Source organism: Geospiza fortis, unplaced genomic scaffold, assembly GCF_000277835.1.
Source record: "Geospiza fortis unplaced genomic scaffold, GeoFor_1.0 scaffold47, whole genome shotgun sequence".
In the NCBI taxonomy this organism is placed as follows: Eukaryota; Metazoa; Chordata; class Aves; order Passeriformes; family Thraupidae; genus Geospiza; species Geospiza fortis.
The window spans coordinates 113,049-139,983 of NW_005054569.1; the positions used below are offsets into that span (position 1 = coordinate 113,049).

A 26,935-nucleotide genomic window follows, 5' to 3' on the forward strand; every position below is an offset into this window, starting at 1 on the left:
GAATCTGCTGGTCAGATGGAGACCAGGGCAGAGCAGTGGTTGACTGGATTCTGTGCTTCCATGTGTTTCCATGTCTGGTGCTGTGTGGGCAGTGGATAAAGCTGTTTGACCATTGTTGGGTCTGTAAGGTCAGTGTGAGCATCTGTATGAGCATGTCCAGGATTCTGTTCTTGTAGGGATTGTGGCTACTTGCCTCTTGCATTTCTAATGTGGTACCTGAGTGTTCATTAAGTTAGAATAGAGCCCTACTGATTTATCCATTTCCAGCCCTCCTGTCATGACAGAATCTGTTAGTTATTCTAAGCCCTTTTCCCATAACATGTTAAATCAAGCCTGGAATAGCAACTTCACAACCCTTGCCAGTGCACCCAAGGACTTGATAATACCAGCAATGTGTGTCCTGTTATTTGATGCAAACAGTCCCTTCTGCACTCTGCAGTCCTCCTGCTGTGGTTTTTCTGGCTTGGTATTTACTCTGTCCTGTTTATCACAGTGCTTTGTTACCCAAAGGCAATGAGAGTTTCTCTCCTCCCCATGGACTGGATGTGCTCAATGTATTTCCACTGGGTCTCACTTCCCAGTTTGAGCTTTGAACCATCCTCTGTTTCCTCCTTGCTCTTAAGCCCCTCTCAGTTTGGGGCTCCAGTGCAAAGCAGCAGGCTGGAATATTTTATCCTGCTTTTAGTCCCTCAGGCTTTTTTAACTGAATCTTACCTTGCGACCCTTTGGGATCATTTGCTTCTCCACATTGGACTATCTAATGGCAAGAATTCATCTCCTTCCCAAGGTTTGATCTGTGGGTTAATAGTTTGATTTCCATCCCTATTGTGGATTTAGGGACATGGTGCCTTGAAATGACTGCTTGCAAACAGTGGTAACCACACAGGAAAGGTTGATTTTTCGGTAATGCAGAACAGTGCCTTGTGCCTTTTGCTGTGCTTTTGCATGGTTGAAGAACATAAGCCAAAGTGGGAAGAAAAAATAAAAGGCAACACATTCCTGCTTTTCACACTTTTCAGAGTGTGTAAAAACACACTGTGCTTTTATGGGACACCACAAAGGTTTATAGCAACAGCCACAAGTGGCACATTTCACCACTTGCAAAGAGCTTGTGGAGGGTCACAGTGCTTAGTGTTTGTGGTAGCTGGAGACCAGACCTGCTGGATCTGTCTCTGTGCATCCCTGTGCACCTCTTTGCAGCTTTCCTGGGCTCAGTTCCAGGCATTTCCTGAGACAGACATGTAGGCATTGTGAGTGTGCAACAGCTTAAACCTGCCTGACTGAGGGTTTCTGTGATGCTCTTCCTTTCCTCAGTCTTCATGCTCCATCCTCTCACAGACCTCCTGCTGCTGCTGTTAGGGGGTGAAATGTTGTCCTGCCTCTCTTATCCTTATCTCCATCCCAAGCAGGAAAAACACTGAGGTTGATTGTTATCACCAAGTCCTGACTGAGTAATTAGCTCATTTAAAGCCTTCAGCTTAAGTCAAGTAGGTGTTGAGATACCAAACTCACCTCAGTTTCTATGGGAGCTCAGTTTTGGAATCTGAAAGGTGATTCGAACTTTATATATAGTATCAGGGTTTTGCAGCATTTAATACTGAAAGCCTATTAAATCTAGATTCTCAGAGTTTAGTAATCTGCTTACATGAGAATATTCTTTTGAAGCTGTTCTGAATAGACTGACAGCAACATCTGCCCACTGCAAAACTTGTAAGCACATTAAGCCTTGATGTTAGATACAGCCATTTCCAAATTTCTCAAGACAAATGTGTACATTAATCTAAATCACCAGCATAACTCTTGTTTTCTTTGTACCAATTCAAAATTAATATATTTTTAGCACCTTGCCAGATTCTCTTCTTCAAGCTAGAAGTCTCATATTTCCCTGCTGTTGCCAACGTACTGTGGTTTGTTTTAATCATACAAATCATAAACAATGAAAGCACAATTGGAAGCAAGACAGGAAAAATGAGATTCTGTAATTGGAACAAAGGAAATTCCATGCCAGCAATAACCCTTTAGTTCATGAAGGGTTTGGTTATTTCTGGCAGTGCTGCAAAATATCTGATCCAATGGAATCCCCAAAGAGGGGGCTGTATAACTTTTCAAGCCCATAAAACACAGCTTTGTAGCAAGTATAAGCTATAATGAAAGGATAGTAGGCAAATTCAGTGGGTTATTGAGCGGCCCTGATAGTTTCCAGAGTATTTCAGAAAAGAAGATAATGAATCTTCCTCTATCCTGCTGCTTGGTCTCAGGTTTTTCCATAATCTATTTGTCTTGAACTGAAATAACAATAGAGGGAGACTTCAGGCTATCAACTCCCATTGTTTTGTTTTCAGTATTACAGTTTTTGCTGCTCCCGCTGAAGTCCCATCTCCAGAGCCAGGTGATTACCTGAGACCTCTGCTTAATGACCAAGGCACCATCTGCAGCACCCTCACTGCTGCAGAGCTTTGTGTGGGGCGGGTGGGAAGGAGCAGCTCTTCTCTTGGCAGGGAACTGACACAGCAGGATCTGAGGGGGCTCTCTGAGGCTTCCAGGTGTTGATATTTGGAAATCCAGCAGAAAATGGTTCCTTTTTAGTTAGGTGAGAACACTCCCCACTGAGAGTGTTGGATCCTCCTGGCTGCTTTTGAAGCAGCTTGTTTGGAGCTGCTGCTGGTGTAAATTGGCTGCGGCATCACGAGCTCTGCAGGGACTTCCAGGACTCTCTGCAAGCAAGCAAACAAAGCCAGGAAGGCACCTGAGAGCCATACACCCCACCTCTCCCCTGCTTCTTGCACTCCCATGAAACAGGTGCCTGCATCTGGCCATGGTATGGTGGGGACACACACCCCATATGGAAGAGGAGAGCTGGGGAGGACCTGCACCCCTCACCAGCCGTGTCTGGGATGGGGTGGGACTGACCAGATGTCTCTGGGCCATCTGTCTTTAGAGAGGAAACTGTCAGGGAAAGAATTGTCACCTCTTCTTGGAGGCTTGTGGGCACATCCAGGAGTTGCACCCTGACTGCAGGGCAGGATGAGTGGGTTGGAAACAGATTTTCAAATCTTTTGGCCCCCACTGCTGATGGGACACTGAGATTGTCTCACTAAACCAGAAATTAGCAGGGTCAGAGAGTAAAATGTTCAGTGGCTTCACTACTGTACCACCTTTATTGACCCATGAAAACCAGCTGGAGGTAAGGGCTGGGTTCATGAAAGGAGTGCAGGAATGGCAGAACTTTTCTTCCCTTTCTCTCCTTTTTCATTTCTTTTGCTTCCTATGTGAAAAAGACTCGATGTCAGTGATCTGTAGTAAGTCACATCTTGAAATGCAGAGCAGCTTTGGGGGTCTGGGGGAATGTTGCTCTCTCCAGCTCAGTTACTAACTCTTGTGCACTGAAACCTCTGAGTTGTGCTGTGTCTGTGTTGTGTTTGTCCCCCACCCTCTCTCTCTGACAGGTGTAATTCAGTGAACACAGATAGCAGAGGGAGAGCCTGTGAGGGATACTGTGCTATTTAAACTGGAGATACATTTGAATAAATAATTTGCAGCTGGAAGGCAGGCATGAATTAATTGTTATTTGAATGACATACTTTCCTTTTTCTAAAAGGTGTAATTCTTTATGTTTGACTTTCAGGATTGCTTTCTTTAAATCACTTGTCAGGCATTGCAGTAACTCACCTCAAAGCCTAGCAGGGCCGAGTAGGATGAACACACATCTTACACTCATTGCCATGTATTTAAATAACATTTGTCATCTTGGCTTCTTTGCTCTGAAATGAAAGCTTGGAATGAGCTGCATTTGGGCTGGAAAGACCAAACATTGACAGGAGGCATTTGTGGATGGTGGACAGGAAAGGAGAGGGAAATCCCTCAATTTGACAGCATACTTGGGCATGTGTGTCTGGTGGGTGAGAAGAAGCAGGAAGGGTCTGCAGTTGTACTCTCCCCACAGAAAACTTCAGATTATTGGTGTTTTCCTAAGCTGGTTGTCTTTAAAGTCATTTTTAATGAGGGCTGCTTATCAGCACATTTAACAATGTGAATTTATGTTTGGAAAATACCACATCCCCAGCAAGAGCCATACCCGGGGAGCCCAGGCAAGGGGATGCTGCTGACTGACGTTGAGACACGTCAAAGAGAAAAGTATTTTGGGCTTTGCCTATGAAGTGTGAGCCAGACCATGCTCATGTTGCAACACTGATACCCCTTCAGCACAGAGACCCCCAGGGACTGGGGTGGGGGCTTTATCCTCTGTGCATATTTGCTGTTCCATGCTGGTATCAATCCCTGTGGCAGAGGCACGAGATGGTTTCATGGAGTGGCACAAGTGTCCTGCAGAAGGGGTTGGTTTATTGGCATAAGCTGCAAACAGCTCGAGATGGCTCTGAGATTTCTCTTTTTCTGCACTGATTGGAGAATATATGAGGAAAGTGGTGCTTTGGCTTTTTTGCCTGTGAGCCCACCAGCCCTTCAGCTTGGGGGGGATGCAGAGGAGCCTGCAAGGGTGCTGTCCTGGGACCCCTAGCTGGTTGGGGTCTGCAAAGGCATCTCTCTGCCATATTAAGGTCAAGCTGCTCAGCCTGGGCTGCAGGGAGGGGTGCCAGCTGCCTTTTCCAGCTTCTCTGGCATTTCAGGAATGCAGGTCGCTCACTGAAGCTACATTTCAAAGCTTTTAACCCTTTGGTTGGCTGCATCCCACATGCCTGAATGTGGCCACTCCAGGCTGGTGCTGGGGCAGAGAGTGGCACAGCTGAGGGGATCTGGTGCCCCCCTTGTACCTGTGCACACCAGGAGGTCTCAGCTTGGAGGAAGTGTCCCCCAAAGCCCCCCAGTCACACAGGACCATGGCTCTGCCTGGTGGGATGTAGCAGGGCCCCATGTATCTCCATTTTTGCAGTTCATGCTCAGAGGTGTGCAGCTGTGGGCCCATTGCCTTGCTGCTTCAAATGGCTGGTGTAATGGTGCAAATGGTTCATCTTGGGTTGGGTGCATTCCCTCGTATCTGGCCAGGTGGGAGGCACAAGGAGGTGATATTCCATTTCTCCAACATCACTGTTTCAGGGAGAAATCCCTCTGCTAATGCTTTCAGCTTTGCTTCCTTCAGTAGACTTGAACTTCCCCTGAGAAGGCTGATCTGAGGTCCTCACAACCCCAGCAGAACCTTCTGGAGAGCAGTTTCAGTCTCTGGTCATGGAGTTATAGTGTAGTATTGCTGTAGTACTGTGTTCCTCCCTCCTGTACTACTTTGTGTAGGCTACAGAAATCCTCTCTGACAGCTGCTGAGTGGATTTCGCAAGGGATTTCGCCCACTCAAACCCAAGCTATTGTGTTTGTTTGTATAAAACTGTTTAGGAGAGGGATTGTATTAATTTAGGGATGCACCAAGTGGGCTTGGTTCTGCTCTTGCTAAAACCTGTGTGAGTTTCCTGATTAAATCTCTGAAACCACAGGAGACCTTTCAGCAATGTACTTCTGAGTTCCACCAGTGTTTTGAATTAAATTTACAGTGACACCAAAGACAGGAATTTCTTTGTCATCTTTAAACTCAGGCGTGCTGTGGATGTTTCCGTCCAGTCTCCAGATGTGCTTGCCAGGTCGGCACGGTGGCATTAAGTGGCTGTGTGACAAATGAGCAGCAGGGTTAATGGCTCGGTGCTCCATCCCCATGCAGGAAGAGTTTCAGCAGCCGGGCAGGTCCGTGCCTGCGGCAGCAGCCTCTTCCCACGAGATGGTGCTCGGGGCATGCAGGGCTGTGCCACAGGGGCAGCCTGGCCCCAGCCTGGCTCCTTCTCCCCATCACTCACCCTACACCCACCCTCCAGCTGCACCTGAGAGGGCTTTTCTGCCCTGGGAGCCAGTGTTTCTCAGGTATAGCCAAGTTTTGTGCTTCCCAGGATAAGGTAACTATTTTTAAAAAAGGCGTTTTTTGCAAAAAAACACCCAGGGGCAGGGTGTTGGGGTCAGAGCTGGAGCTGTGCTGGTGCTGAAGTGCAGGGGTGGGATGGCTCTGCAGGCAGCTGGGGCTTGGGAGAGCCAGGCTGATGAATCTGTGATGCCTGTACCTGGAAAAGCTGCTATTGCCTGGAAAAGGAATTTACACAGTGTGTGTTCCTGTGCTGTAGGCACAAACACCTCCCCTCTCCTGTCCTTGTTCCCGTGTCATGTCTTCAGTGCAGCATCTGGCAGGGTTGCCAGCCATTAATGGAGATGCATGTGGGGAATGCCTTGTGTTGGGGACCAGCTGGAGGTGCAGAGAGCTCCTGTACATGGAACTCCTGCTCTGAGATGGCCTTGGAGTGGAAATCTGCCTCTGTTCTGTAATTAAACTGAGTATTTCAGGTCAGGGCAGATTACCAGTATAGATCTGGGGTTGCCTTTGCATCCTCACATGTCTGAGTAGATCTCATCCTCTAGTTTAGAGTTTAAGCAGAGTTTAATCCAAGCCCCTCAGTGTGCCCTGATAGCTCTTGTGGCCAAATGTCCACATGCCTCTTGCTTTCCACCCTAGCACAGCATCCTCCCTGAGCTGGCCCCACCATCCCTCCTATCTCCCTCCCCTTCTTCAAAAGCCTGCTAAAGTCCCACTTTCTCCCCAAAACCTGTCTGAAATGGGCTGACTGTGACTGCCTGAGCTTGCCTGGCAGCTGAGGGTGGAAGATGAGCTGGGCAGGGGAGCAGGGAGCTGACAGACAGGGAGGCAGCCACCAGGGCTGGTGCTGGGAGCTGGGTGAAAACATGATGTGTAGGAGATGAATGCAGGAAGGAAAATTGGTAGTGTTTTCCCATGGCACTGGAAAAACAGATGTACAGTAAAGCAGACTGGTGCTGGTGTTATCTCAGTGATCTCACTTTAGAGGCTGTGCCCGGGTTTGGTAGTGCCTGTTCTGGCTGCCAGCTCTGGGAGATGAGGACTTGTTCAGTGCTTACAGAGCAGCACAGCCCATCACTGGGGCTCTGATGAATGGCAGCAGAGCTCCAGAAGGCCCTGGTGTGCTCTGTGCCACTGCTGGGGCTGCCTGCAGGCAGTGGTGGCAGCCAATGGCTCTGGCCCAAACCTGAGTTTGAGTTTGGTGTTTGTCTTGTGCTGGAGCATCATCAGCTGTTACCCAGGTCCTGAGTTCTTCCAAAGGCAAGTGTGCAGCAGTTCTGTCCCTCATCCCCTCCCTTTGATCACTCTGGTAAACTTTGTCATTCCATAAATCTTGCAGCCAGTGAATGCATATTTCTTTCCTAAGTGCTGATGAAAAAGCTGAGTGCAGCTTGGCTGTTCTCCTCTGCAGAGCTGCCCTGGCAGTTTAATCTGCTCTGTGGGGCTTTGCTGGCTCTCCTGGTACCTGTGTAAATCAGGACAGCCTGTGGTGCAGAGCCCAGCTCTGTACCAAAGTCAGGGTACGTTCTGTCTGAGCAGTTACTTTGATCCCTAAGGCTGGATCTCATCAAAGACTGAAATCAGGATTGTTTGACAACACCTATTTTCCATTAGCAATGTTGACAGCATTAATTATATTCTGATGCTTTAATTCTTTATTACTGAAATCACACATCAGTGATAGTCATTATTTTGCAAGGGGGTTGATGTTATGCTAATCAGCTTGCAGTTAACTGGGTCATCCCACTCATTTTTTTGGCTGTGGGCACAACACTACTGCTCTTGTACTGGAGTCTCTGTGGTCTGCCAAGATTTATTTTAAACAAACATGAGCAAGCCAGAATTTCTGAGCCAGCTTTTTTAGGACTCTTGGGTGCAAGTTATGTGAAAATATTTATCTCTATTGTATACTGTTTAACATCTTCCTTGGTTACTAATGGACTGGAAAGGACTTCATTGTCCTCAAGTGATACAACTACATCATCTTGCAAAGTCAGAGCAAAAATGTTTATGGGAATCTTCTGTCCTTTCTTTGTCATTATTAACTGTCTTGTGCTCTCTGTTTTGGAAAGGGCTGGTGCCTGTCTTGGGATTTCTTAGTTTGTACTGAGCTTTAAAGATCTCCTCTCTATTAGCCCATCACATCATGGTCTTCTGTGTTCTCATTCCCACAGGTACAGTCCCCAGATCACAAGGAATGGAGCAAAAGCCCAGGCTGGCAACCATGAGGTGAAGGTGAAAGGTCTGGAGCCAGTGATCAGCCAGATTATTGACAAGCTGAAACACATCAACCAGGTTTGTGGCAGACATGCCAGACGTGCCAGCAGGGCTGTCTCAGTGGGCGGTTTCCAAATCAGGTCAGCCTCCCCTGCACCCTCAAACAGAGATCCTGGGTGTCTCCATCTGCAGCAGCCCTGTGTGCAGAGCCAGTGCCACCCCAGCCCTGCACAGCACCAGGCCCTCAGGGCACACATGGCCAGTCCTGTCCTGTTGGATGCTGTGGTTCTGCATGGTGCAGCCTCCCAGGACTCAGCCTGTGCCTGGATCATGTCTGGGTGCATGGCTGCAGTACAAGAATTCTTCTGCTGGGCATCCATGCCCTTGGCAGTGCAGTTTCAGGAAAGATGGAGCTGATGGGGTGCCCTTGAGCATGATGTGCTGGCCGGGGGCCATGTGGCACATACCTGATGTCCCCTCTGGTTGGAGGAGTTCCTTTTGGCATTGCTCATGGCTGGCAAGAAGGGTCACTTTTTTCTTTGCTGTAGCTCCCTGGGCATTCTCTCCCAGTCAGTAATGGGGAAATGGCAGAGCTGTATGAGATCCTTTCTGCTGGGGAGGAAGCTTCCTTGCCACTGCCTCAGACCTGGCATCCTTCCTGGGACAAGCAGTGTCTTGTCTCTGCCCATTATGCCACGCCAGGCTAGGCCTGTGAACCAGCCCAGCTCTGCCAGGGGGTTAGGTGGCAGCTCTGCCAGGGGTTTAGGTGGCAGCAGGATTAGGTGGCAGCTCTGCCAGGGGTTTAGGTGGCAGCAGGATTAGGTGGCAGCTCTGCAGAGTGTTCAGCTTGTGGCTGAGCCTCCCCAGCAGTGCCTTAGGCCAGCAGGGCTGGGGTCTGGCTCTGTGTGGCACTGAGTGTAGATGTCACAGGAGCTCAGGGGTGTTTCTCACAGGCTGACAGGGATGGGCTGGGCTTGCTGCTTTGCTGGGACACAGCACTGGGACCTCACAGGGCAAATCCTCGGGTGCTAATGCTGTTAACACAGCTGAGCTGCCCCAGCTCTTCCCAGAGGGGACCTTGCCCACGAAGCTCTGGGCAGGGCTGGGTCCCTGGGGTTAAGCCCAGCTTTGCTTCCCAGCCGGGTGGGCTGTGAGGGCGGCTCTCTTTGGAGCTGCTGGCTTAGCAACTTTTCTGCTAACCTCTGCTTTCCTGCCAGGGGACTGCCAGGGACTGTTTTCACAGCCATTCCTGTTTAACCTCCGAGGCAGGCATGCCTCATTAGGTGCTGTCTGGGAGCAGGATGCAGCCGGGGATTTGGGGTCCCCTGAGCACCCCACAAAGCAGGAGCTGCCATTGGCAGTGGCCCTACAGCCTGCTCTGCCTTCCCACACGCTCCCTGTGCCATCTGCCAACAGCCCATCATTATTAGAAGGGGAAAAGCAGGGGGAATAGCACAATCAGCTCCCTATTAAATGGGGTAGAGGGCAGGCTTCAACCTGCAGGTGATAATGATATTTTGCCATTCACAGTGAGAAAGTTGCAGTGAACAAAACATGGTTATTATGTACTTGAAACTGCTGACATAAAGTGGTTGTGAAATGCTGGCTGCCAGACTGGGTCAAGTTAGGTCTTTGCTGAACAGCTTGGGCTTCTGAGGAGTGGAGGTCTGTGGGGTGGGAGACCCTGGGTAAACACTGCTGTGCTCAGCTCAGCTGTTTGCAGCAGCAGAGTGGCTCTGCCAGCTGCTGCCCAGAGCAGAATTGTGGTGAGGGGTGAATATGGTGAATATGCTCAGCTCAATCACAATCTCTTACAGTGCTTCCCCCACCCTGGCTTGCAGTGTCAGGTTGGAATGTGCTATGGGGGGCAAGTAAGCTGTTTTGGTTTGAGCAGCATAAATGTAAGAGCCTGAAAAATGTCAGACCCTCTTGTAAAGCTTTGTTTGAGAATGAGGAGGAACTGAGAATAAAATCAGGAGAAAATGGGAAGTGATTTGTGCAAATTAATTGCGAAGTTTGCCCAGAGAAGCTGCAGCTGCCCCATTTCCTGCAAGTGCTCATGGCCAGGCTGGATGGGCCTTGGAGGAAACTGCTCTAAGGAATGTATCCCTGCCCATGGCAGGGGATTGGAACTACATGGTCTGTAAGATCCCTTCCCACCCAAACCAATCTGTCATTCTATGATATGATTCTATTCCTGTGGAGGGTCTGTAGTCAATGGTCAGCAGCTTATATACTAGGAAAGCAACTCTGGAGATTACTCAGATTTGGGATTTGGGGTGTCAGAGCTTACCATCACACTTATTTTCTTGGCTGAAGGAAGTTTTGAGCTCTCTTTCACATCTGGAATGCATCTTGATTGCCAAAGAGCATTAAATGTGGAAGGAGCAGCAGCTCTGGATGAATTACAGTTCTGTCTCTCAGGTGTTGGCTTCAGATTTGGGAAGCAGTGGGAACTCCTGAGCTGGAGAGGGTTGAAAATCTCCTTATCCACCAAGCTCAAGCCAACAGTGGCTTTTAAGGCTTTTCAGACATCCAGGATCTTTTGGAGAAAAGACCATCTTTGTGGTGCTCAGAGCTGTAAACTGGATTCCCATGTGACTACCTTTAAATTACAAATCTTGTACAATGTTGTGCCTTCCTCCCAGTGTGTTGTGTTGGAGATACAGCCTGGATTTTGTGGGTATGGGCAGACTCAGGAACCAGGCTGTTAGGTTCAGTTTTCATAGAGGTCCACAGCTTTTATTTTTACTTGGAGATTTTTGCTAAATAACTGTAATTTGCTGATGGCTTCACCTTTATTCCAGGATGCTCCTGCTGCTGGAAATGTCTGATGTTTCAGTGTTGTCTGTACAAATTGTGCTTGCTCTTTAGTTCATGTCTTCTCACACCTTATTTGGGTAAATGTACACACATTCACATGAGAAATTCTCATGAAACATTTGCAGTTTGAAATGAAAATGAGGTTTGTGCATTAGAGTTAAACCCATGGGGATTGAAAGAAGTAGAGAAAACCTAACCCAGCGAAAAGGGGAAGTGCCCCAGACTGTATTTTTTTGCTTTGAGCACCTTTGAGCATTTATCTATTTATAAATAAATAAATATATTAAACACAGTGCTTGAGCTGTGTGCTGTCTCAAGGCAGCCCTTTCTGGATGAGTCCCCCTCAGTGCTGCCTATTCATCACCTCAGACCATTTTTGTTTCACCCAAATGTGTGATTGTGGCTGATGCTATTTTTTGTGCATTGGTGGGTGAGATGCTTTATTATTGCCATATTGGAATTTTTTTCCCCCCAGTTCTGTTAGATGTCTACCGAGTTTTGATTTGAGTTATTTTTGTTGTGTGCCCAGAGGCATGAACAGCCCATCCATAAATATTAGCATTGTTATCTCAGCTGGGAGGCTAAGGGTCACCTTCAGGAAAATGAGTTGGAATTGGTTCCTAACTTTTATTTCCCAGAGTGGATGGGGTCTGTTTCTAGCTGGAAGGGTTTCACTCATCCCTTGAGTGAAACTATATAGAAACTGAAAGGTTATTCAGTGTCAGCACAGGGTCTGGCTCAGATTTTCTGTGGCTTGGTGACATCCCCAGGCAGAAAGCTGTGTGCAGGGTGAGCCATTTCCTCTGGGCACTCCATTTTCCTCCACGTTTGAGTGGCTGACAGATGGGGGTGAGCTCCAGGTTTAAGAGCCTGCATGGAGGTGGGAGCTGTGGTGTCACCTGTCCCTGTCCTGGGAGCCCTGGTGACCTCCTCTTGGTCATCCTCCTCCATGAAGGCTCTGGAGAGAGGCCCTGAGTGATGCTGGTGTAAGGATGCAGCAGGGACCTGTGGTACCAGACTGGCTGATGTGCCACTCCTGGTCCTCCCTCCTGTCCCTGTCTGTCCTGAAGTGACTTTTATGTCCTTTGCAGCGCCCATGGGGCTCTGACAGTGTTGCAGCAGATGCTTTACCTCTTCCTTAATGCCATTACCTCTTTAAGGTTGTGCCCAGTTGCAATCTCTTTTTTATGTGTAGGTAAATCCTGGTGTTTATCATAGTACTGTCTCAAGGAGGAAGAGCATAATTTTTTAAGAAAAGGATGGGAAAAAACACACCAAAAATAAATAGTGAAATCCATAAAAGGAAACTTAGCTGGCGAAGATGTGTCTTTACAAAATTGAATGGCCTGGAAACATATTGTACATTTCCAGACACTCGAGTTAAGGGCTCATTTAGAATATTTCAGATATACTGGAGTTTGACAGTTCTTTGGTTTCCACATCAAACAATCTGTAATTTATTGCCCCATATAGGGACTGTGTTTTTATCATATTGCATATTTTCTAGCCAGAAATCTAACTACCATATAAGCTCTTGAAAAAATAAACCCTTTGGGGATGGGAATCCAGGCAATGTGCTTTCACAGACCATGAGAAACTCCCTTTGATTTATTTCCTTGCAAATAAGGGGAAGACACAATTTCTTGGAGTATTGCAGCTGTTCCCCCAAGCAGGGTCTCGCTGCCTTTCTTCACGTGCTCAGTGTAAAGCCCCAGTCCTGCAGCGAGCCCCATGTGGAAGAGCCTCACGTTGCTCCTGGAGGGGTTTGCAGGAGGATGAGAACAAAATTTGGAAGTTTTATGAGGCAGTAAAACACACAGCTATACTTGGAATGGGGGAAAAAAAAAAAAAAGCCTGGGGGCCCAGAGGTGTGAATGACCAAAGACAAAATAGAGCTGAAGTTCACAAAAAAAGCACGTCCTGGCATTTCCAGGGCCGTGTTTGAAGCTGGTTTGATCAACCAATATGTCCCATATTTGTTTGTAGGTTTAATGGGCTGTTTCCAGGCCTGGCTGCTGGGAGAGGGCATGGTGGAGGTCACCCAGAAGTTAATTTGGAAAGAGGCCAAAAGGCCACAACTTGATTGAATCAAATGTAAACAAAATGGGCCTGGGAACGGTGTGATGCCCTTGTGCCTGAGTCCCCTGCGACCTCCTGGCTCCAAATACAGAGTGTGGAGCACCGGGACCAGTGAGGAGGGTCTGACCCCAGCAAGCTCAGGGTGGCAAAGGGACCCAGACCCTGCTCAGGGCACACAGGGAAATACAAAGTTTATTATGGGAGAGCTTTGGGAGCTGGGCACTTTGCAGGAATATATCTCCCCTTCAGAAAAATCCATTACTTTTGATGGATTTGGTGAAAGTTCCCCTGTGCCTGCTAGGCTCTCTGAGGTTTATTATTCCCACTGTATTTTAATTCCCCGATCAGATGAAGCTGCATAATAATTAGAAAAATCTGCAAACTGCCAGATTGTTAAATAATGCAAGGCATAACAGTAATCACTTGAAAAGACAATATTTAAATTGCACCAAAGCAAGTCACTTTTGACTCATTTTCCACCTTTAATAAATTAGTAGTACAGTGTCTGAAGTGCTGTATATATGCAATATAATCTATCAAGTCCTCAGAAGAAATGTTAATAAATACAATAATTACTTGGACACGCCTTTTGTTCATCATTATTAAACAGTTTGTAACAATTAAAATATTAAAACCACATGTTGTTGAAAAGCAACCAAGACATTGCAATTATTTCTTACTAAGGCTATTAAATAAAATCACAGAAGATTTTTATTTTAATAATAAATGCATTTTAGAATGGATCAGTTAATTCTTCTTTAGTACACAAAATAATCTATAGCTCCACCGAGTCTAGGCCTGGTATTTAAGTACTAATTCCATTGTCCTTTTAGCTGTGCCTTGGCTCCCATTAATGCTGGGTAAGTGCTCTCCCAGTCTGTATGGGAGTGGTACTGACAGGATTTTGCCAGGGCAGTTAAATCGGGGGAAGTGTGACCCTCGGTAATGAGAATGTAATTAAATCTGAAGGTATCTGACTGTCAGCTGACTTTTCAAACCCAAACCCCTTCTTTCCCTCTTCAGGAGGAGCAGCACCTGCCTGGACCCTCTGGCAAAGCTCCAGGTGTATTGGGATTGTTGAGGGAATGCTGTACCCACAGGTCACCCACACTGAGTCTTGTTAAACAGCCAGAGGTTGTTTGTACCTGGTGTTTGGTGCCTGTTTTCAAACAGAGGTGTATCGTTGAGTGTCTTATGGGTGTGAAGGGTTTCAACTTTGTGGCTTCAGCTCCAGCAGGGACACAGGTGCTTCAGGTGTGTCCTGCAGGGACCATCCTCCAACAATGCTGTGGAAATCAGCTGTGGAAAAAACAGACCCACACCTTTAAAGGAGATTAATTTGCTTTTGTGTCCAGAACATGCAGCTGATGCCCAGTGGTGCCTTTAAACAAACACCAGATATCCTGTACCAGAGCTGAAGTTTATCCTGTTGTGGAGGAAACAAACCTGCAGGAATCCTTGTACAGCGAAGTGGAGCTATTGATAGCAGATTAACAGTTAATTACAGTTATTCTGGGCCTGGTTAATTGTATCAAGTGTCACCCTGTGCTGTGGCTCAGGCTGTAATTTAATCAGTGGAGGTGTCCTCCCTGATGGGCCCAGTAACAAAGGACACAGTGTTAGTGGGGTGTTAGGTGGTTTTCTCATGGTTTTCTCCAAAATTTGACTTTACATCAAGCTGTTGCTTATTAAACTTCTTAGCTTGGTTTTGACCTGTGACTGGCTGCAGAGACTGGGTTGTATTTCCATGCTCGTGCTACCAGACCCATGCAATGAGACACGGCCCTTGCAGCACTTCAAACTGTGAGCAAAGAGAGAAGTTTGGGTTGCAGCAAGATTTGTTGTTGCCTGTTGCTCAGCTGTATTGCCAGGAGTGATATTTAAGAGAAGGAAATGTGCTTGGTTGGCTGGGGACATGTGTAAGGGGATGCTGCTGATGCAGCAGGGTCCCTGAGGAAGTGGCAGCAGCTGGCAGCAGGTGGGTGTTTGAGCCATCAACAAACACCCTGATGGGCAGGATGTTACCTTTTATTTTTGGCAGGACCCCTTGAATGCCTCCTGCCTATGGGTGGGAAAGGAGTTTACTGACCTTTTCCTGCAGCACATAATCTAAAAGCTGAGGGTGAGAATCATAGAGGTGCATTTCAGGGCTTCCTTTGTGAGTGTTGTGTCTCACTGAGGGAGGGTATAAAGTCACCAGCTTTGAACTTAATTTAAGCCCTGAGTTGCTTCAGCTGTTCAGTTGGTGTCTGTGCATCTGTGTGTGGGAGAGGCACACCAGGCAGGGCTCCTCCTGCCTGCAGCTCCAGAGGCCTGAGCCTTGCTCTTGGGTACATTCAGCATCAGTGATGAGTTGCACCCAGTGTGTCTCCCATGCTGGACCCTGGATAGTTGTTTCCTTATCCTGTTGGTAGACCCATCCTAGGTGCCAGTATTGACGCTGGATAAGTTGAATCCCTGGAGTTTTTTTGGTTTTTCCAAGCAGCATCTGTGCTCTGAACACAGAGGAGAGCTGAGACCTCACCCAGGAGCCAGTGCAGCCATCAGCTGTTAATTAGAGACCAGCTGCCTGATCCTGCCTAGCCAACAGGTTTGGGGGTGTTTGCCATGGAGTCCTCATCCCCCTGCCTGATTTAAGTCTCTGCTGAAATCAACAGCTTGGTAATTAACCCCACGTTGGGGTTGTCTTGTCTGATGGGAGATAACTGGCTTATAAGGCAGCTGTTCAGTTCCCTGGGAAGCTCTGTGGACCAGGGCACATCTATCAGAACTGCTTGTAGTTGCTTTTTGGGCTTCCAAAGCCTTGAAGGGAAGTGAATGCAAAAGTGAAGCTTGGAAAGAGCTGCCGAGGAGGGCAGGATGCAGCCAGGGTGACTCAAGGTGGTGTTCTGGCAGAAACCTCTGCGCAGGCCAACACTGTGCACAAAAATACACGATTTGAGGAGTGCCTCTCCACTGGGAGCTTTTAGGGGAAAAGGAAGGCAGCTGGGACAGGGGGTTGTGTTGCAGGAGGAGAAGAGGAATAAAAGAACCCCTTCCAGCCCAGCTCTCAGTTGCTGTTTCCTACCTGGTGCCAAGGATGAGATGTTTGTCTCGCAGGCAGCCCTGCAAACATCGCTGACAGCCAGAGCCTGCGCCAAGAAAAACCTCCCAGCTCCTCCAATGGGCTGGGCTGGGCAGGAGGAGGCTGTGGGAACCCCTGGCTGCTGCACCCCCTGCCTGGGTCACCTGTACAGACCCTGATCCCCTCTACAGAACCATGGGGCTGTTACAACAAATGGCTCGAGGTGGTGTGAGACCTGCATGTCCTTCTAGGTGCTCTTGCATCCAGGGCACCTCCCACCCAGGCCATCTCTGCTCAGATGTCTGAAGGAGGTGGTTGATGGTTCCACCTCTGCCTATTTTGTCTTGTTTCTTGTGTTCCTGCTTTGCTTGTTGTCTCATGTTTCATCCTCTGGTGACGTGCACTTTGGGCCTTCCTGAGTGGTGTTTGGATAGAAGAGCAGGGTTCTGCTCCAACAAAACTAAACAAAATATGGAAAATATGGATAATAGCAGTGATGGGTCCTGGCCCATGTAGGCTCCCACACCCCTCCTTCACTCAGCTGCCAATGCCCTGAGGGGTGGCTGCTTGAGAGGTGGAGAAATTGCTCATTTCTAGTGATGCAGATGTAAGAAGGGATCCTGAAGGGCCAGTGATAGTTAAGGCTTGGAAAAGCAAAAGAGGAGAAGGGGCTGTAGTAGTCCGAAGAGGAAAGCAGCATTTCTCCAGCACTGGCATCAATGTAGGGCTCAGGGGTTGGGCCAGAAGCAGACAGGGACTGCCCAGGACCCCATCAGGCTGGGCTGGACCCCTCTGCCCTGCTCAGCACCCTCACTGTCCTCTTCCTTCCTACAGCTGCACAAAAACAAGCTGTAAATAGCTGGGGTGGAAGGGGAAGGAACTGGATATAAGGTGAGTGAGCTGATTGTAAAGCCTGAGTAATGTCTTTTTCACATGTGCCCGGTGATGAATGAGCATTTGTTCAGGCCAGGGGAGTGACAGTCTGGGGGACTGCAGACAGGAGATGGTCCCCGTGCCTGCCATGGTGCCAGCCAGGACTTATCCTCCACAGGAGCATCCAGTCCTGGGCATCAGCCTGCCCTCACCAAACCAGGGCAATCCATAATGCCTTAGAAGCTCTTCTGCTTCCAAAAGAGATTTACTGTCCAGTGCAGACTCCTGTTAATTACTGCCAGCGCTTAGGAGTCTTTATCTGTCTTCCTTTCCCCATAGGGATGTTGGCAGTTTGGATAGCTAATCTGGAATTAAGCTGATGATCCATAAAGTAGGGCCACCCTTTGGTCAATAATTCACTTCTGTCACCAGCTTCTTGTGCTATCAGGAGAGTGACCAGGAAAACTGATTTACTGGCAGCCAAGAGCATCTCCTCTGGAGCTGTGAAGACAGTAAAGTGGGACCTGCTGTGCTGGTAAACCCTGAGTGATGCATGGTAGGCATTTTTCCTCTTCCAGGTATTTTGAGTATTAGAATTAAAGACTAAAACATTCTTATGGCTAAGGAGCAACAATATTAACTCAGAGCTGTGGTTCACAACTTTAGTCAGCCACCACCATGGGCTGGTGTGGAGCCACAGAGCAGGAGTGACTCAAGATCAGTGTGTGGGGAGGGAATTCAGCTCCATCCCTCGCTCATGCTGCTCAGAGCAGGCAGGAGGTGCTCTCAGGGGCTTGTTCTGCTGAGTGCAGCTCCAGTAGCACAAATCCTGTCATGTCTCAAAGGAGGCAGCACAGGGAAATGCAGGATTGGCCTTTAGAGCAGCTGAGAAAATGGCCATGCCCAACTCATCATTTTTCCAAGCACTGAAAATTACTTTTCCATCTCCAAACCCTGCTTTCACTTTATTAACTTTTGATTAGTGATCATTCTTTGTTCTGCTGAGCTTGAAGTAGGAGTTGAATGAGGAACAGGTTTCTTCTCTGCCATGTCTGTGCTGCCAAGGTGCAGCCAACTGGAAGGATCATAAGGAAACCACAATTCAGATGTTCTCCTCCCAAAATGGGTTCTTCTGTCTGTGGGCCAACACTGTGATCAGAAGAGCAGTGGTGCCTGCTGGTGTGCACACACTCATGTGTTCACTCTTGCTAGGCAGAAATACAGATCCTGGTGTTTAGAGATATTTTTAAAGTTTTAAATATCCTTATTTTGAAATAGAGTTTGGTGCTTGGCTCCAGGGAACACTGAGTTTTTCTGTAATATGTGTTGCATTTTGCTGCTGCCCAAGAGGGGGAAAGGCTCTCTGGAGCATGGAAAGAAGCAATGAAAAGAATGATGCTGTTGATGTGGCACGCTCCTGTGCCACCAAGGCGCCTCTCCACAGAGTGCATAAACCTAAGGGAGCTGGGAAATAGAAACGTGGTGTGGAGGGCACCAGCAATCTCATGAGGGTTGGTTAAATAATAAAGCATTTGCTAATAAAAGAAAATTTTTTCCATGCTATTTCCAGGGCTAATAAGCAGAGGAAGTGGAGAGAATAGATTCTGCTGTTGCATGCTTGTGCATGATCAGGCCACCAAATTCAAAACACATGAGTTTTGAAAAAGTCCACAACTTCAGCCTTATAAAATGGGTTCCTTTCCCTGATTCCTGCCTGTGATCAGATAATGACCTTCGTAAGCAAAACAAGCCCAGCTGTATTTCATAATGGGAATATACTTCTGTACATTGTAATGAGCTGTTAACAGGGAACAGTATCGTGTGAAAATCTGCACGTTTCCCATGATGCTGCCCTGATTCAAAAGCCACACATAAATTACTTGGTATTGCAGATTTCAAGGTCAGGATTGGCCACAAAAGATCTAGTTTTTCACCCCCAAAACCCAATGTTTTTAGCAGGCTGGAATTTAAAATAGAAAAAGCTGATCTGTTGGGAAACTCAGGAGTTGTGAGAAGTACCTTGGTACCTGTGTCAGGTGCTTGAAAGTGTGTGGCTGGAGTGGGAGTGATGAAAGGCAAAATAACACCTTTGCTCCTCCAGAACTCCTCCTTACGAGGCTCCTGAAGGAAGGCATCCTGAGCTTTGCAAGCAGTTGTGAGCTGGTGATATTCACTGAGTTTTGAGAGGTTTCTAGCAGGGCCAGGAGCTGGTTTTCCCTGCTAGGATGAGTTCCCAGGGTTCCCTTCCTGATGCCAAGCAGTACACAGACACATGGCTGGGGCTCCAGAGTAATTTCTGCACTGAGGCACTTTTTCTGCTGGATGTGAATGCTTGATTATTAAGCATATATTACAATTCTGAATATTATTTTAGCTGTAAGTTTAGTCTCCATCCTCTCCAGCTTTTTAGGTTTGATCATATTCCAGAGGCTTACTAAAAACATGCAAAGAATTTCAGCAAAACTCTCTGGAACACTTTTTGTTAAATTCTTTCAGTCATGCAAGCTAAATTAAATGACAGCTCTGTCCACCAAAAGATTACAAATATCAATCAGACTTCTCCCCTAAACTCATGAAGGAATTAAATGTTTTTCTAAAAGTCTTCTATTCCCCTTAATAATCTCTTTGGCTGTTCTCTTTACTTTACATATTTTTGAAGTGTGTTGAAAGGGATGATTTCTGCCCTAAAGGAGCACAGTGCTTGTAGCTTGCTGACAGTATTTAATCTGAATTTGTGGGCACAATTTTGGGTATTGCTCAAATTGATATTTGCAATACTGCGGGCTTATTTCCAAAAGGAGAACACAGCTATTAAACTGCAGTCCAAGAAACATGATGCTGAGCTCTTTTCAGAGATGGGAGATTAATGATAAAAATGTATGTTGCAGCTCCAACTGTTTATCTTGAAATTGGAAAAATAGGACCAGGTGGGCTCAGTGGGCTGGTGGGATGGGGAGCTCTGAGTAAAGTGGTTGTAAAGAATGAGGAGTTAAAAAGATTTCAGCATACAGTGGCCTGTCCAAGACAAGCTGAGTCATTACCCCACATCACTGCATCTGTTTTTGTCTGGTCACTGTGCAGTTATGAATAATTGTGTAAATCACGTGGGATGCCCTGGGGAGCTTTCTTAGCCGGCAGGCTCAGCACACCGTTCCCATCTGCCTCGTGTTTTAAGCTGCAGGGAGACCACAAGACAAGCCAAAGAGCCAAGATGGCCATGGAAACCAGCTGGGACTGCCCAGTGTTCCTTGGAGTCCCTCCTGCCCATGCCCTGGCACTGCCAGCCCTTCCCATCCAGAGGGTCATGGTTTGAGACTGTGTCCAGTTCTGGCCCCTCAGTTTGGGGAGGATGCTGAGATGCTTGAGCAGGTACAGAGGAGGCAGTGAGGCTGGAGAGGGGCTGGGAACACAAACCCTGTGAGGAATGAATGAGGGAGCTGGGGATGCTGAGCCTGGAGAAAAGGAGACTCAGGCGAGCCCTTATCACTCTCTGCAGCTCCTGAAAGGTGCCTGTGCTCAGCTGGGGCTGGGCTCTTTTTCCAGGCAGCACTGACAGAACCAGAGGTCACAGTGTCAAGCTGTGTCAAGGGAAATACAGGTTGGATATCAGGAAAAAGTTCTTAACACAAAGGGTGATCAAGATCTGGAATGGCTGCCCAGGGAGGTGGTGGAGCCACCATCCCTGGGTGTGTTTAACAAAGCCTGGATGTGGCGCTGGGTGCCAGGGTTTAGCTGAGGGGTTGGGGCTGGGTTGGACTCTCTGATCTTGAAGGTCTCTTCCAACCTGGTCATTGTGTGATTCTGTGAAAGGGATGAGGTTGGAAATAAAAGTGGTGGACACCTGATCCATCAGAAGTTGTAGTGAGGAGCAGGGGGATTTTGTTGCCATGGTGGTTGTATGGATGGGGGAGGAAAGCCCCATAGCCCCCTTGGAGGTGTGGGGATGTGTGTGCCTGGCCTCCCACAGAGTGCTCCCCTTCACATCAGCTCCATTACAGTGTATTTTTGCCATCATGGTTTAACAGAGAGGAGCAGATATGACAGTAAACTCTTACAGCTGGGCGAGTTGTGATTAAGTTAAAGCTATCTCACTGTTACATACCACTTTAGTGATCACCAGACTGTGTATTTTCCTGCCTCTTACCATGGGCTTTAAACCACAGGGCATGAATAAACTGTAATGTTAGGGTGCAGTCAGCTCTGCTTGCTATTTAAGGATGGGGAATCTATGTTCAGTACACCAAATATAATTTCATAAAGCATGCAAACCATCGGGGAGCTTGTGGAGTGGTTGATGAGTGGGACTAGGGCTGCTGCTTTGGATGAAGATGAGACACCCAACAGCATTCCTGGGTCTGGATGTGCCATTGGAGTGGAGTGGGATTTCCACCCCGTGCCTGGTCTCCTGCTAACTCTTCCAGTAGGTTTTGTGTCATGGGCTCTATTTCTCCCACAGGCAGCAGCAAAATTTCATTGAACCTCTCTATAGTTATCAGCAGCTGGGGAGGGCGTGCCTGAGGATGGAGCTTTCCTCCTGGCAAAGGAAAGAGCAGTGTGGCAAAGGGATGTCACGTTCACTTGATCCAAAGTTGGGGCCCACGTGATGTTTCTCAGAAAGTTCCTGTTTTATTGTGGCTACAAAGGCATAGAAATTAAACTGCTAATTTATGGCATGCCAAGGAAAAAAGTAGTACTGCGAGAAATGCTCAGTTATTTCCATGTTTGAAAACACACAATTGAAAAATCCTGATTTTTCCCTTGCCCTCCACTGAGCTTATTAAATCTGAAAATATACCAAAGCTTAATTCTCTCTGCCAGAAAGTTCCTCCGCTCTTTTGGGTAAGTCATGAAAGTTGGGCTGCGTAGTGGGGTTCTGTCTGGCTTGTTCTGTTCCTGGGATGTAGGGGAGTGAGGATCCCACAGGGGGAGTGAGGATCCCACAGGGGAATGAGGATCCTGCTGCTGAGCAGTCATGGCCCCTTCCAGCACGATGGGCTTGGGTTTTGGCAGTGGTGCACAGGGTTTGAACTGGTGTCTGTGCTAATTAATTAGCTGCTGTGCATGGCAGACCCTCATTGCAGCTCAGCTGAGGACTGCTGTTGCTGGGGCTTTGTTTGGAGGAGCAAAGTGCAAGTGATGGTGTCAAGGCTTGGCTGGTTGGCATGTTTGGTGCCTGGGTGAGATCTTCCTTGTGCTACCCCCTGCACTGCACTTGCCTTTTTGTTTGGTTTTTGTTGTTGTTGTGGTTGCACCATATTCTGGGAGAAGCTTGTAAATGTCTAAACAAAGTTAAATTCCTGAAAAGTTCACTTAACCAGCCTGAGCCAAAGCCTGTTGGAGACCATGAAGGCACATCCCCTGAGTTTTGAGGAGATGAGCTGCATTTTGCTGCCTGCCATGGGTGCAGCCAGCGTGGTTCTCACAGCAGGCAGACTCTGGCCCTTGCCAGGGAGAGCCGTGCCTGAGCTGGGGAACCCAAAGGGGTCTCACATGGAGCCATTTGTTTTTCATTACGTTATGCTCCTCTAATATAAACACTGAGGTATGTGGACATTGCTGTGGACAGGGCGAACCAGATGCCAAAGGCATTCCTCCAAGGCTGTATAAACTTCAGGAGATAAATATTTTAGAAACTGTTTTCTAAGGCTAGCATAATAGTTTAAAAATATAACCTAGATTCCAGATATTAAAAAATGCCTTGCAAGGCGTGCATATTGCTGCAAGAGATGGAGCTAACCAAACCCCTGAAGCATGTGGAAAGCTCCCATTTTGCAATGTCTTCTCTGTTACTTTATCCTTTTCATTTTTTTTTCCTTAGCGCTGAGATTAAATTCAAGAAGCTTTTAACAGCAGAGTGGCAGTGATAGAAATTTTCAGCATATATTAACTAGCTGACTCACACTTTTTCAAAGGGGATCTGGGTTTATGATGGAGTAGCTGGCTGCTTTCAGCAACAGCAAAATCAGGGAAGTCAGCGAAGAGAGGAAGCTGATAGTTTATAATGTGTCTAATCCCTGTGTGTGCTGTGATGGGAATGTGGGGAGCTCCAAGCCATGTTTGGAAAATGGTCCTGACCCCGTGCTCAGGGGAGGTATTCAAGTCCTGTCTCAGGGATCTGCAAACTCTCACTGTTACTCAGGACCCAGCCTTAAAACATCCTTTAAAAGATGCTTTCATTGTGTCACTTGGCTACCCCAAAAACTTTCACTAGCATCCTCTGTGCTTCAGGAGTGAGAAATGAGATTTTTAGGTTATGTTTGTGGGGTCCATGCAGATCTGAGAGATCTGCCATTTTCTTTCATGTGTTACATCTAAAATGGGAGAGAGAGTCCCTGAAAGCAGTGAGATTCCCTGAACAGAGGCTCCTCTTGCTCTGTTTTTTCTGGTCAAACTTTGGGCATGTGTTTTGTAGCTGACCCCAGAGCTTTGGTGACACTGGGGTCTTGTAGGGCTCATGTGATTCTCGCTGGGCAGAAGCCCAGAATGACTCCGTGTGGTTTTGCCTCCTCCTTTTGTTTCTTGCACTGAAGTTTTTTGTGCAGCTTTGTCCATGAATGAGCCTGAGCTCCTCAGTGCTTTGGCACAGGGAGTGCTGGGGTCGTGTCCCACTGTCCTGACTCCACTGAATCCTGTCCCCACCATGTCCCCTGCTCCCCCAGCGAGTGGGGATGAGGCAGCAGTGACTGACCGTGCCCCTCTTGTCTTCCAGCTGCTCAGAGGGATGACTTTGCCCCGTCGAAAAGCTCCGGGAAAAGCCGCAGAGGAGGAGGAGGAGGAGAGCGGGGACTGCGACGATGAAGATGAGTGCGGCAGAGGCTCTGGGGATGGAGAGCTGAGAGTGAGGAACCAGCTCCGCTTCCTAGCAGGTGATGGGGGTGTGGAACTGCCCCTCTGTGGGGTGCAGGTGATGGGGATGTGGCACTGTAATGCAGCCCCTGCTGGGTTTTGGGGTATCCCCAGCGGCTGCAATGGGGTCCAGATAGGCTGTGCTGAGCAGGACGGAGCTGTCAGAGTTCCCAAGCAGCCCCCAGCCCCTGGCCACCTTAGCAAGCTTAGGTGAGATCAACTCTAGTGATTATCAGCTCATTGTGATTTCAGCTCTTTGCTTGCTAGGTGCCTTAGGCAGACACAGGGTAGAGAGAGGAGAAAGCTGTGTGAGGTTCCACAGAAACCTTCCACCTGTCTTTATTGAATCTTCTGCGAAGGTTCTCAGTGACAGCTCTTCTGCCCAACTGGGCAAAAGTAGGGGTTTTTATAGGGTACAGGGGTTTTAGGAATTGTCCAATGGCAAGGGTTAAAGGAAAGTGACCTATAGTCTTACAGAGAGATAAGCAAGGGTCTGAGGGTGGGAGAGGGGCTGCTAAAGTCCAGTCATCATCACTGAGCATTTCCTATCTTAGGCTGCTGAACACCATGGAGGCATTGCAGGCTCTGGGCCTGCTACAGCCCTGCAGCAGCTGCCCCTGTGTGGGGCACAGGTTTGGGTGATGGTGTGGGGAGCTGCCCCTGGGGTCTGCTCAGGCACTCCCAGAGCTGCAGACACCCCAGATTGTCCTGGCTGGCTGTGGTGCTGGTCCAGGCAGCAGCTGGAGAAGAAATGCCTCTGCTTTTCCAGGCTGGTTCTGTAGGGGTGTATTGAGTGCAGCCCACTGGAGAGGATTTGAGGCAAGTTGAAAATCTGCTGTAGGTCCCAGGGTCACCCTCTTCTGTCCTTCCCACTGCTGCCTGCAATCCTGAGATTGGAGATGAGCTTCTCATCTTCCTGGAGGGCACCAGAGAGTCAGGAATGCTTGTTTGACTGCAGCAAATGATGGTTATTTATGATGTAGGGTTAGAAACCCCCAATGATTTTTTGCACATACCTCAGACTCGTTTTGCAGAAGTGATGTAGGTACTTGGAAGCCTAAAAATTGCTTTGCTCGCCAGTGTGAGTCATGTCCTTGGTTCCTCTGAGAACAGCCCTGAGGCACTGCTGGGGTTATTGATGAGGCAGCCCCTGGTCACCCATTGGGAGGAGAAAGCAAAGGACCAGGTGTGACTTGGGCACTCACTCATGCTGCTGGTGTGAGCCTTCTCCTAGGCCCACTGAGCACTCTGTGGGGCTCAGCAGCATCTCCTGGTTTGTTTTTGTGAGCAAGCCCAGGCTGCTGGGGGCTGTGTCCAGCAGGGATGAGCAGTGCTGGGTGTTGCTCTGTGGACTGGAGGCTTGGCCTACTTGGTGCTGGTTCCAGGGCTACACGGTGCTCTTGGAGAGACCAGACAACCAAGCCTGGATAAAATCAGCTTTGCAGCTTTGAAGTTTAAAAGGCAAATTTGGGCTCCTAAACGAAGCACAGATGTTTATAAATTCCCTCCCATTGGTCTGGGATAATTAAAATATCCTTAATGAAGTGAGAGCTGAAATATTAAATGCCAGTTTCATATCAAAGATTATTGACACATTATGTAACATGCATGAAATACATCTATTCAGATATTAAGTAAGAGAAAGAAAAGTAATTTCAAGTCCTCCACTCCAAGTCTGAAAGAGAAACATAGAATTTTGAGAGGGCTAAAACACACTTAATTTCATCTAAGATCTAAATAACAAAGTTTATGTTAAAGAAACACAGGTGATTCACAGTGTCCTGTGCTGAGAGCAGAGATACGTGTTTCATTTTCCATGATCTTTGTGTCACACCTTGATGTTATTTTTAATGTGTTTCTAATTTCCTCTAAAGCCTTCCCCATCAGTGATCTCTGCAGTTGGATATATGATCCTTTCTGCCCCTCTGGTTTAATCCCTGCATTGATCTCCCTGGTAACTTGCCCCTCTTGTCACTGTGGCACAGAACATGCAGCAGGAGAGGAGGACTTGTCCTGCTGCTGCTGCCTTTGCTGTGGGATGGGTAAATATTAACTTTAAAGCAGTTGTGTCTCTGGGGCATGGGGTTCCTGGCAGGTAAAATCTTTCAGCTTGCTCAGAGTGTGGAGTTTGTCCAGCAGGGCTTTGAGGCCCTGACTGAGCTCAGAGAACAGAGCTGTGCTGTCAGGGAGGCTTTCTTCCTTGCTTGCCCATGCCATGTGCTCTTTTTTTGTGTTTTGCTTTAGAGCAGAGAGGTGAAGCTGATATGACAGTGACAGAATCCTATTTGCTTGGTATTGGATATAAACTGTGACTCTGTTCAAGTTTTATGTTGGAAACCAGCCCAGGAAAAGTTGCTGATGGTGTGGAAATACTAATTTTCAACATTTTTGAGAATGATATTTCTTTTTACTTTGAAAGGGTATTTTTCAATTAATTTTTTTTCCATCATATCACATGTACATAGCAAGAAATAAAAGGGACCAGAAACCATTCCACATCCCCCCACCCCCCACCCCAAACTTCCACAAATCTTAAATTTTAGGGTAGCATGCCCATTTGAAATGCTGCCAGGCTTTGAAATCTGGAAATAGTTTACAAAATGAATTTTACATTTAATGTGGCTTTATCTCTCTCCTTCCCAAGGTGGTTACCCTGTAATGGAGGCAGAAGGGATGGGAGTGGCTGGGGTTGTGTTGCTGAGCAGGGGTTTCATCCCCTGCTGGATGCTCTGCAGTGTGCGGGCAGGAGCGTGGATGGCAGGCTGTGCTGCAGTGCAGGGCTCAAACCCAAACCCCCATCTGAGCATGTTTGAGTCTCCTGCTGACCCTCGAGGTCTGCAGGCTGGGGACACAGTCTGGGGCTTTCCCCTCCTTCTCTCAGGCGCTTTGTTCAGCTTTAGCAAATTGGCAGTGGAGAACTCCTCCCTTCAAAGGGTTTCCCAGGCCTTGCAGATGGACTTGGTGATGCCTTGAGGAGGAGGAGAGGTCCGTGTCCTGGGCTGGCACTGATTTTGGCTGTTAGCTGAGTGAAAACATTGGCAGATTTTGCCACCTCTGAGGTCTTTGCATCTCTAGTGGGGTTTTCTCCTGCTTCCCACTGTGGGTGCCCCTGGTCCTGCCAGCTGACTGCAGACATCTGCTGGGCACTGGCCTCACCAAGATGTCCCCTCAGA

General features: G+C 47.8%; 1 protein-coding gene across 1 annotated transcript in view; it reads left to right on the forward strand.

The window, feature by feature from the left end:
* The window catches only part of GPC3 (glypican 3), a gene marked incomplete at its 5' end in the record, with an annotated part of 133,846 nt that overhangs the window by 84,027 nt on the left and 22,884 nt on the right, over window positions 1–26,935 (forward strand). Inside the window, 2 exons of the mRNA XM_005429706.2 lie at window positions 8,035–8,155; window positions 23,626–23,782. Coding sequence (XP_005429763.2) covers window positions 8,035–8,155; window positions 23,626–23,782 — 278 coding nt within the window. The remainder of the gene's footprint in view (window positions 1–8,034; window positions 8,156–23,625; window positions 23,783–26,935) is intronic.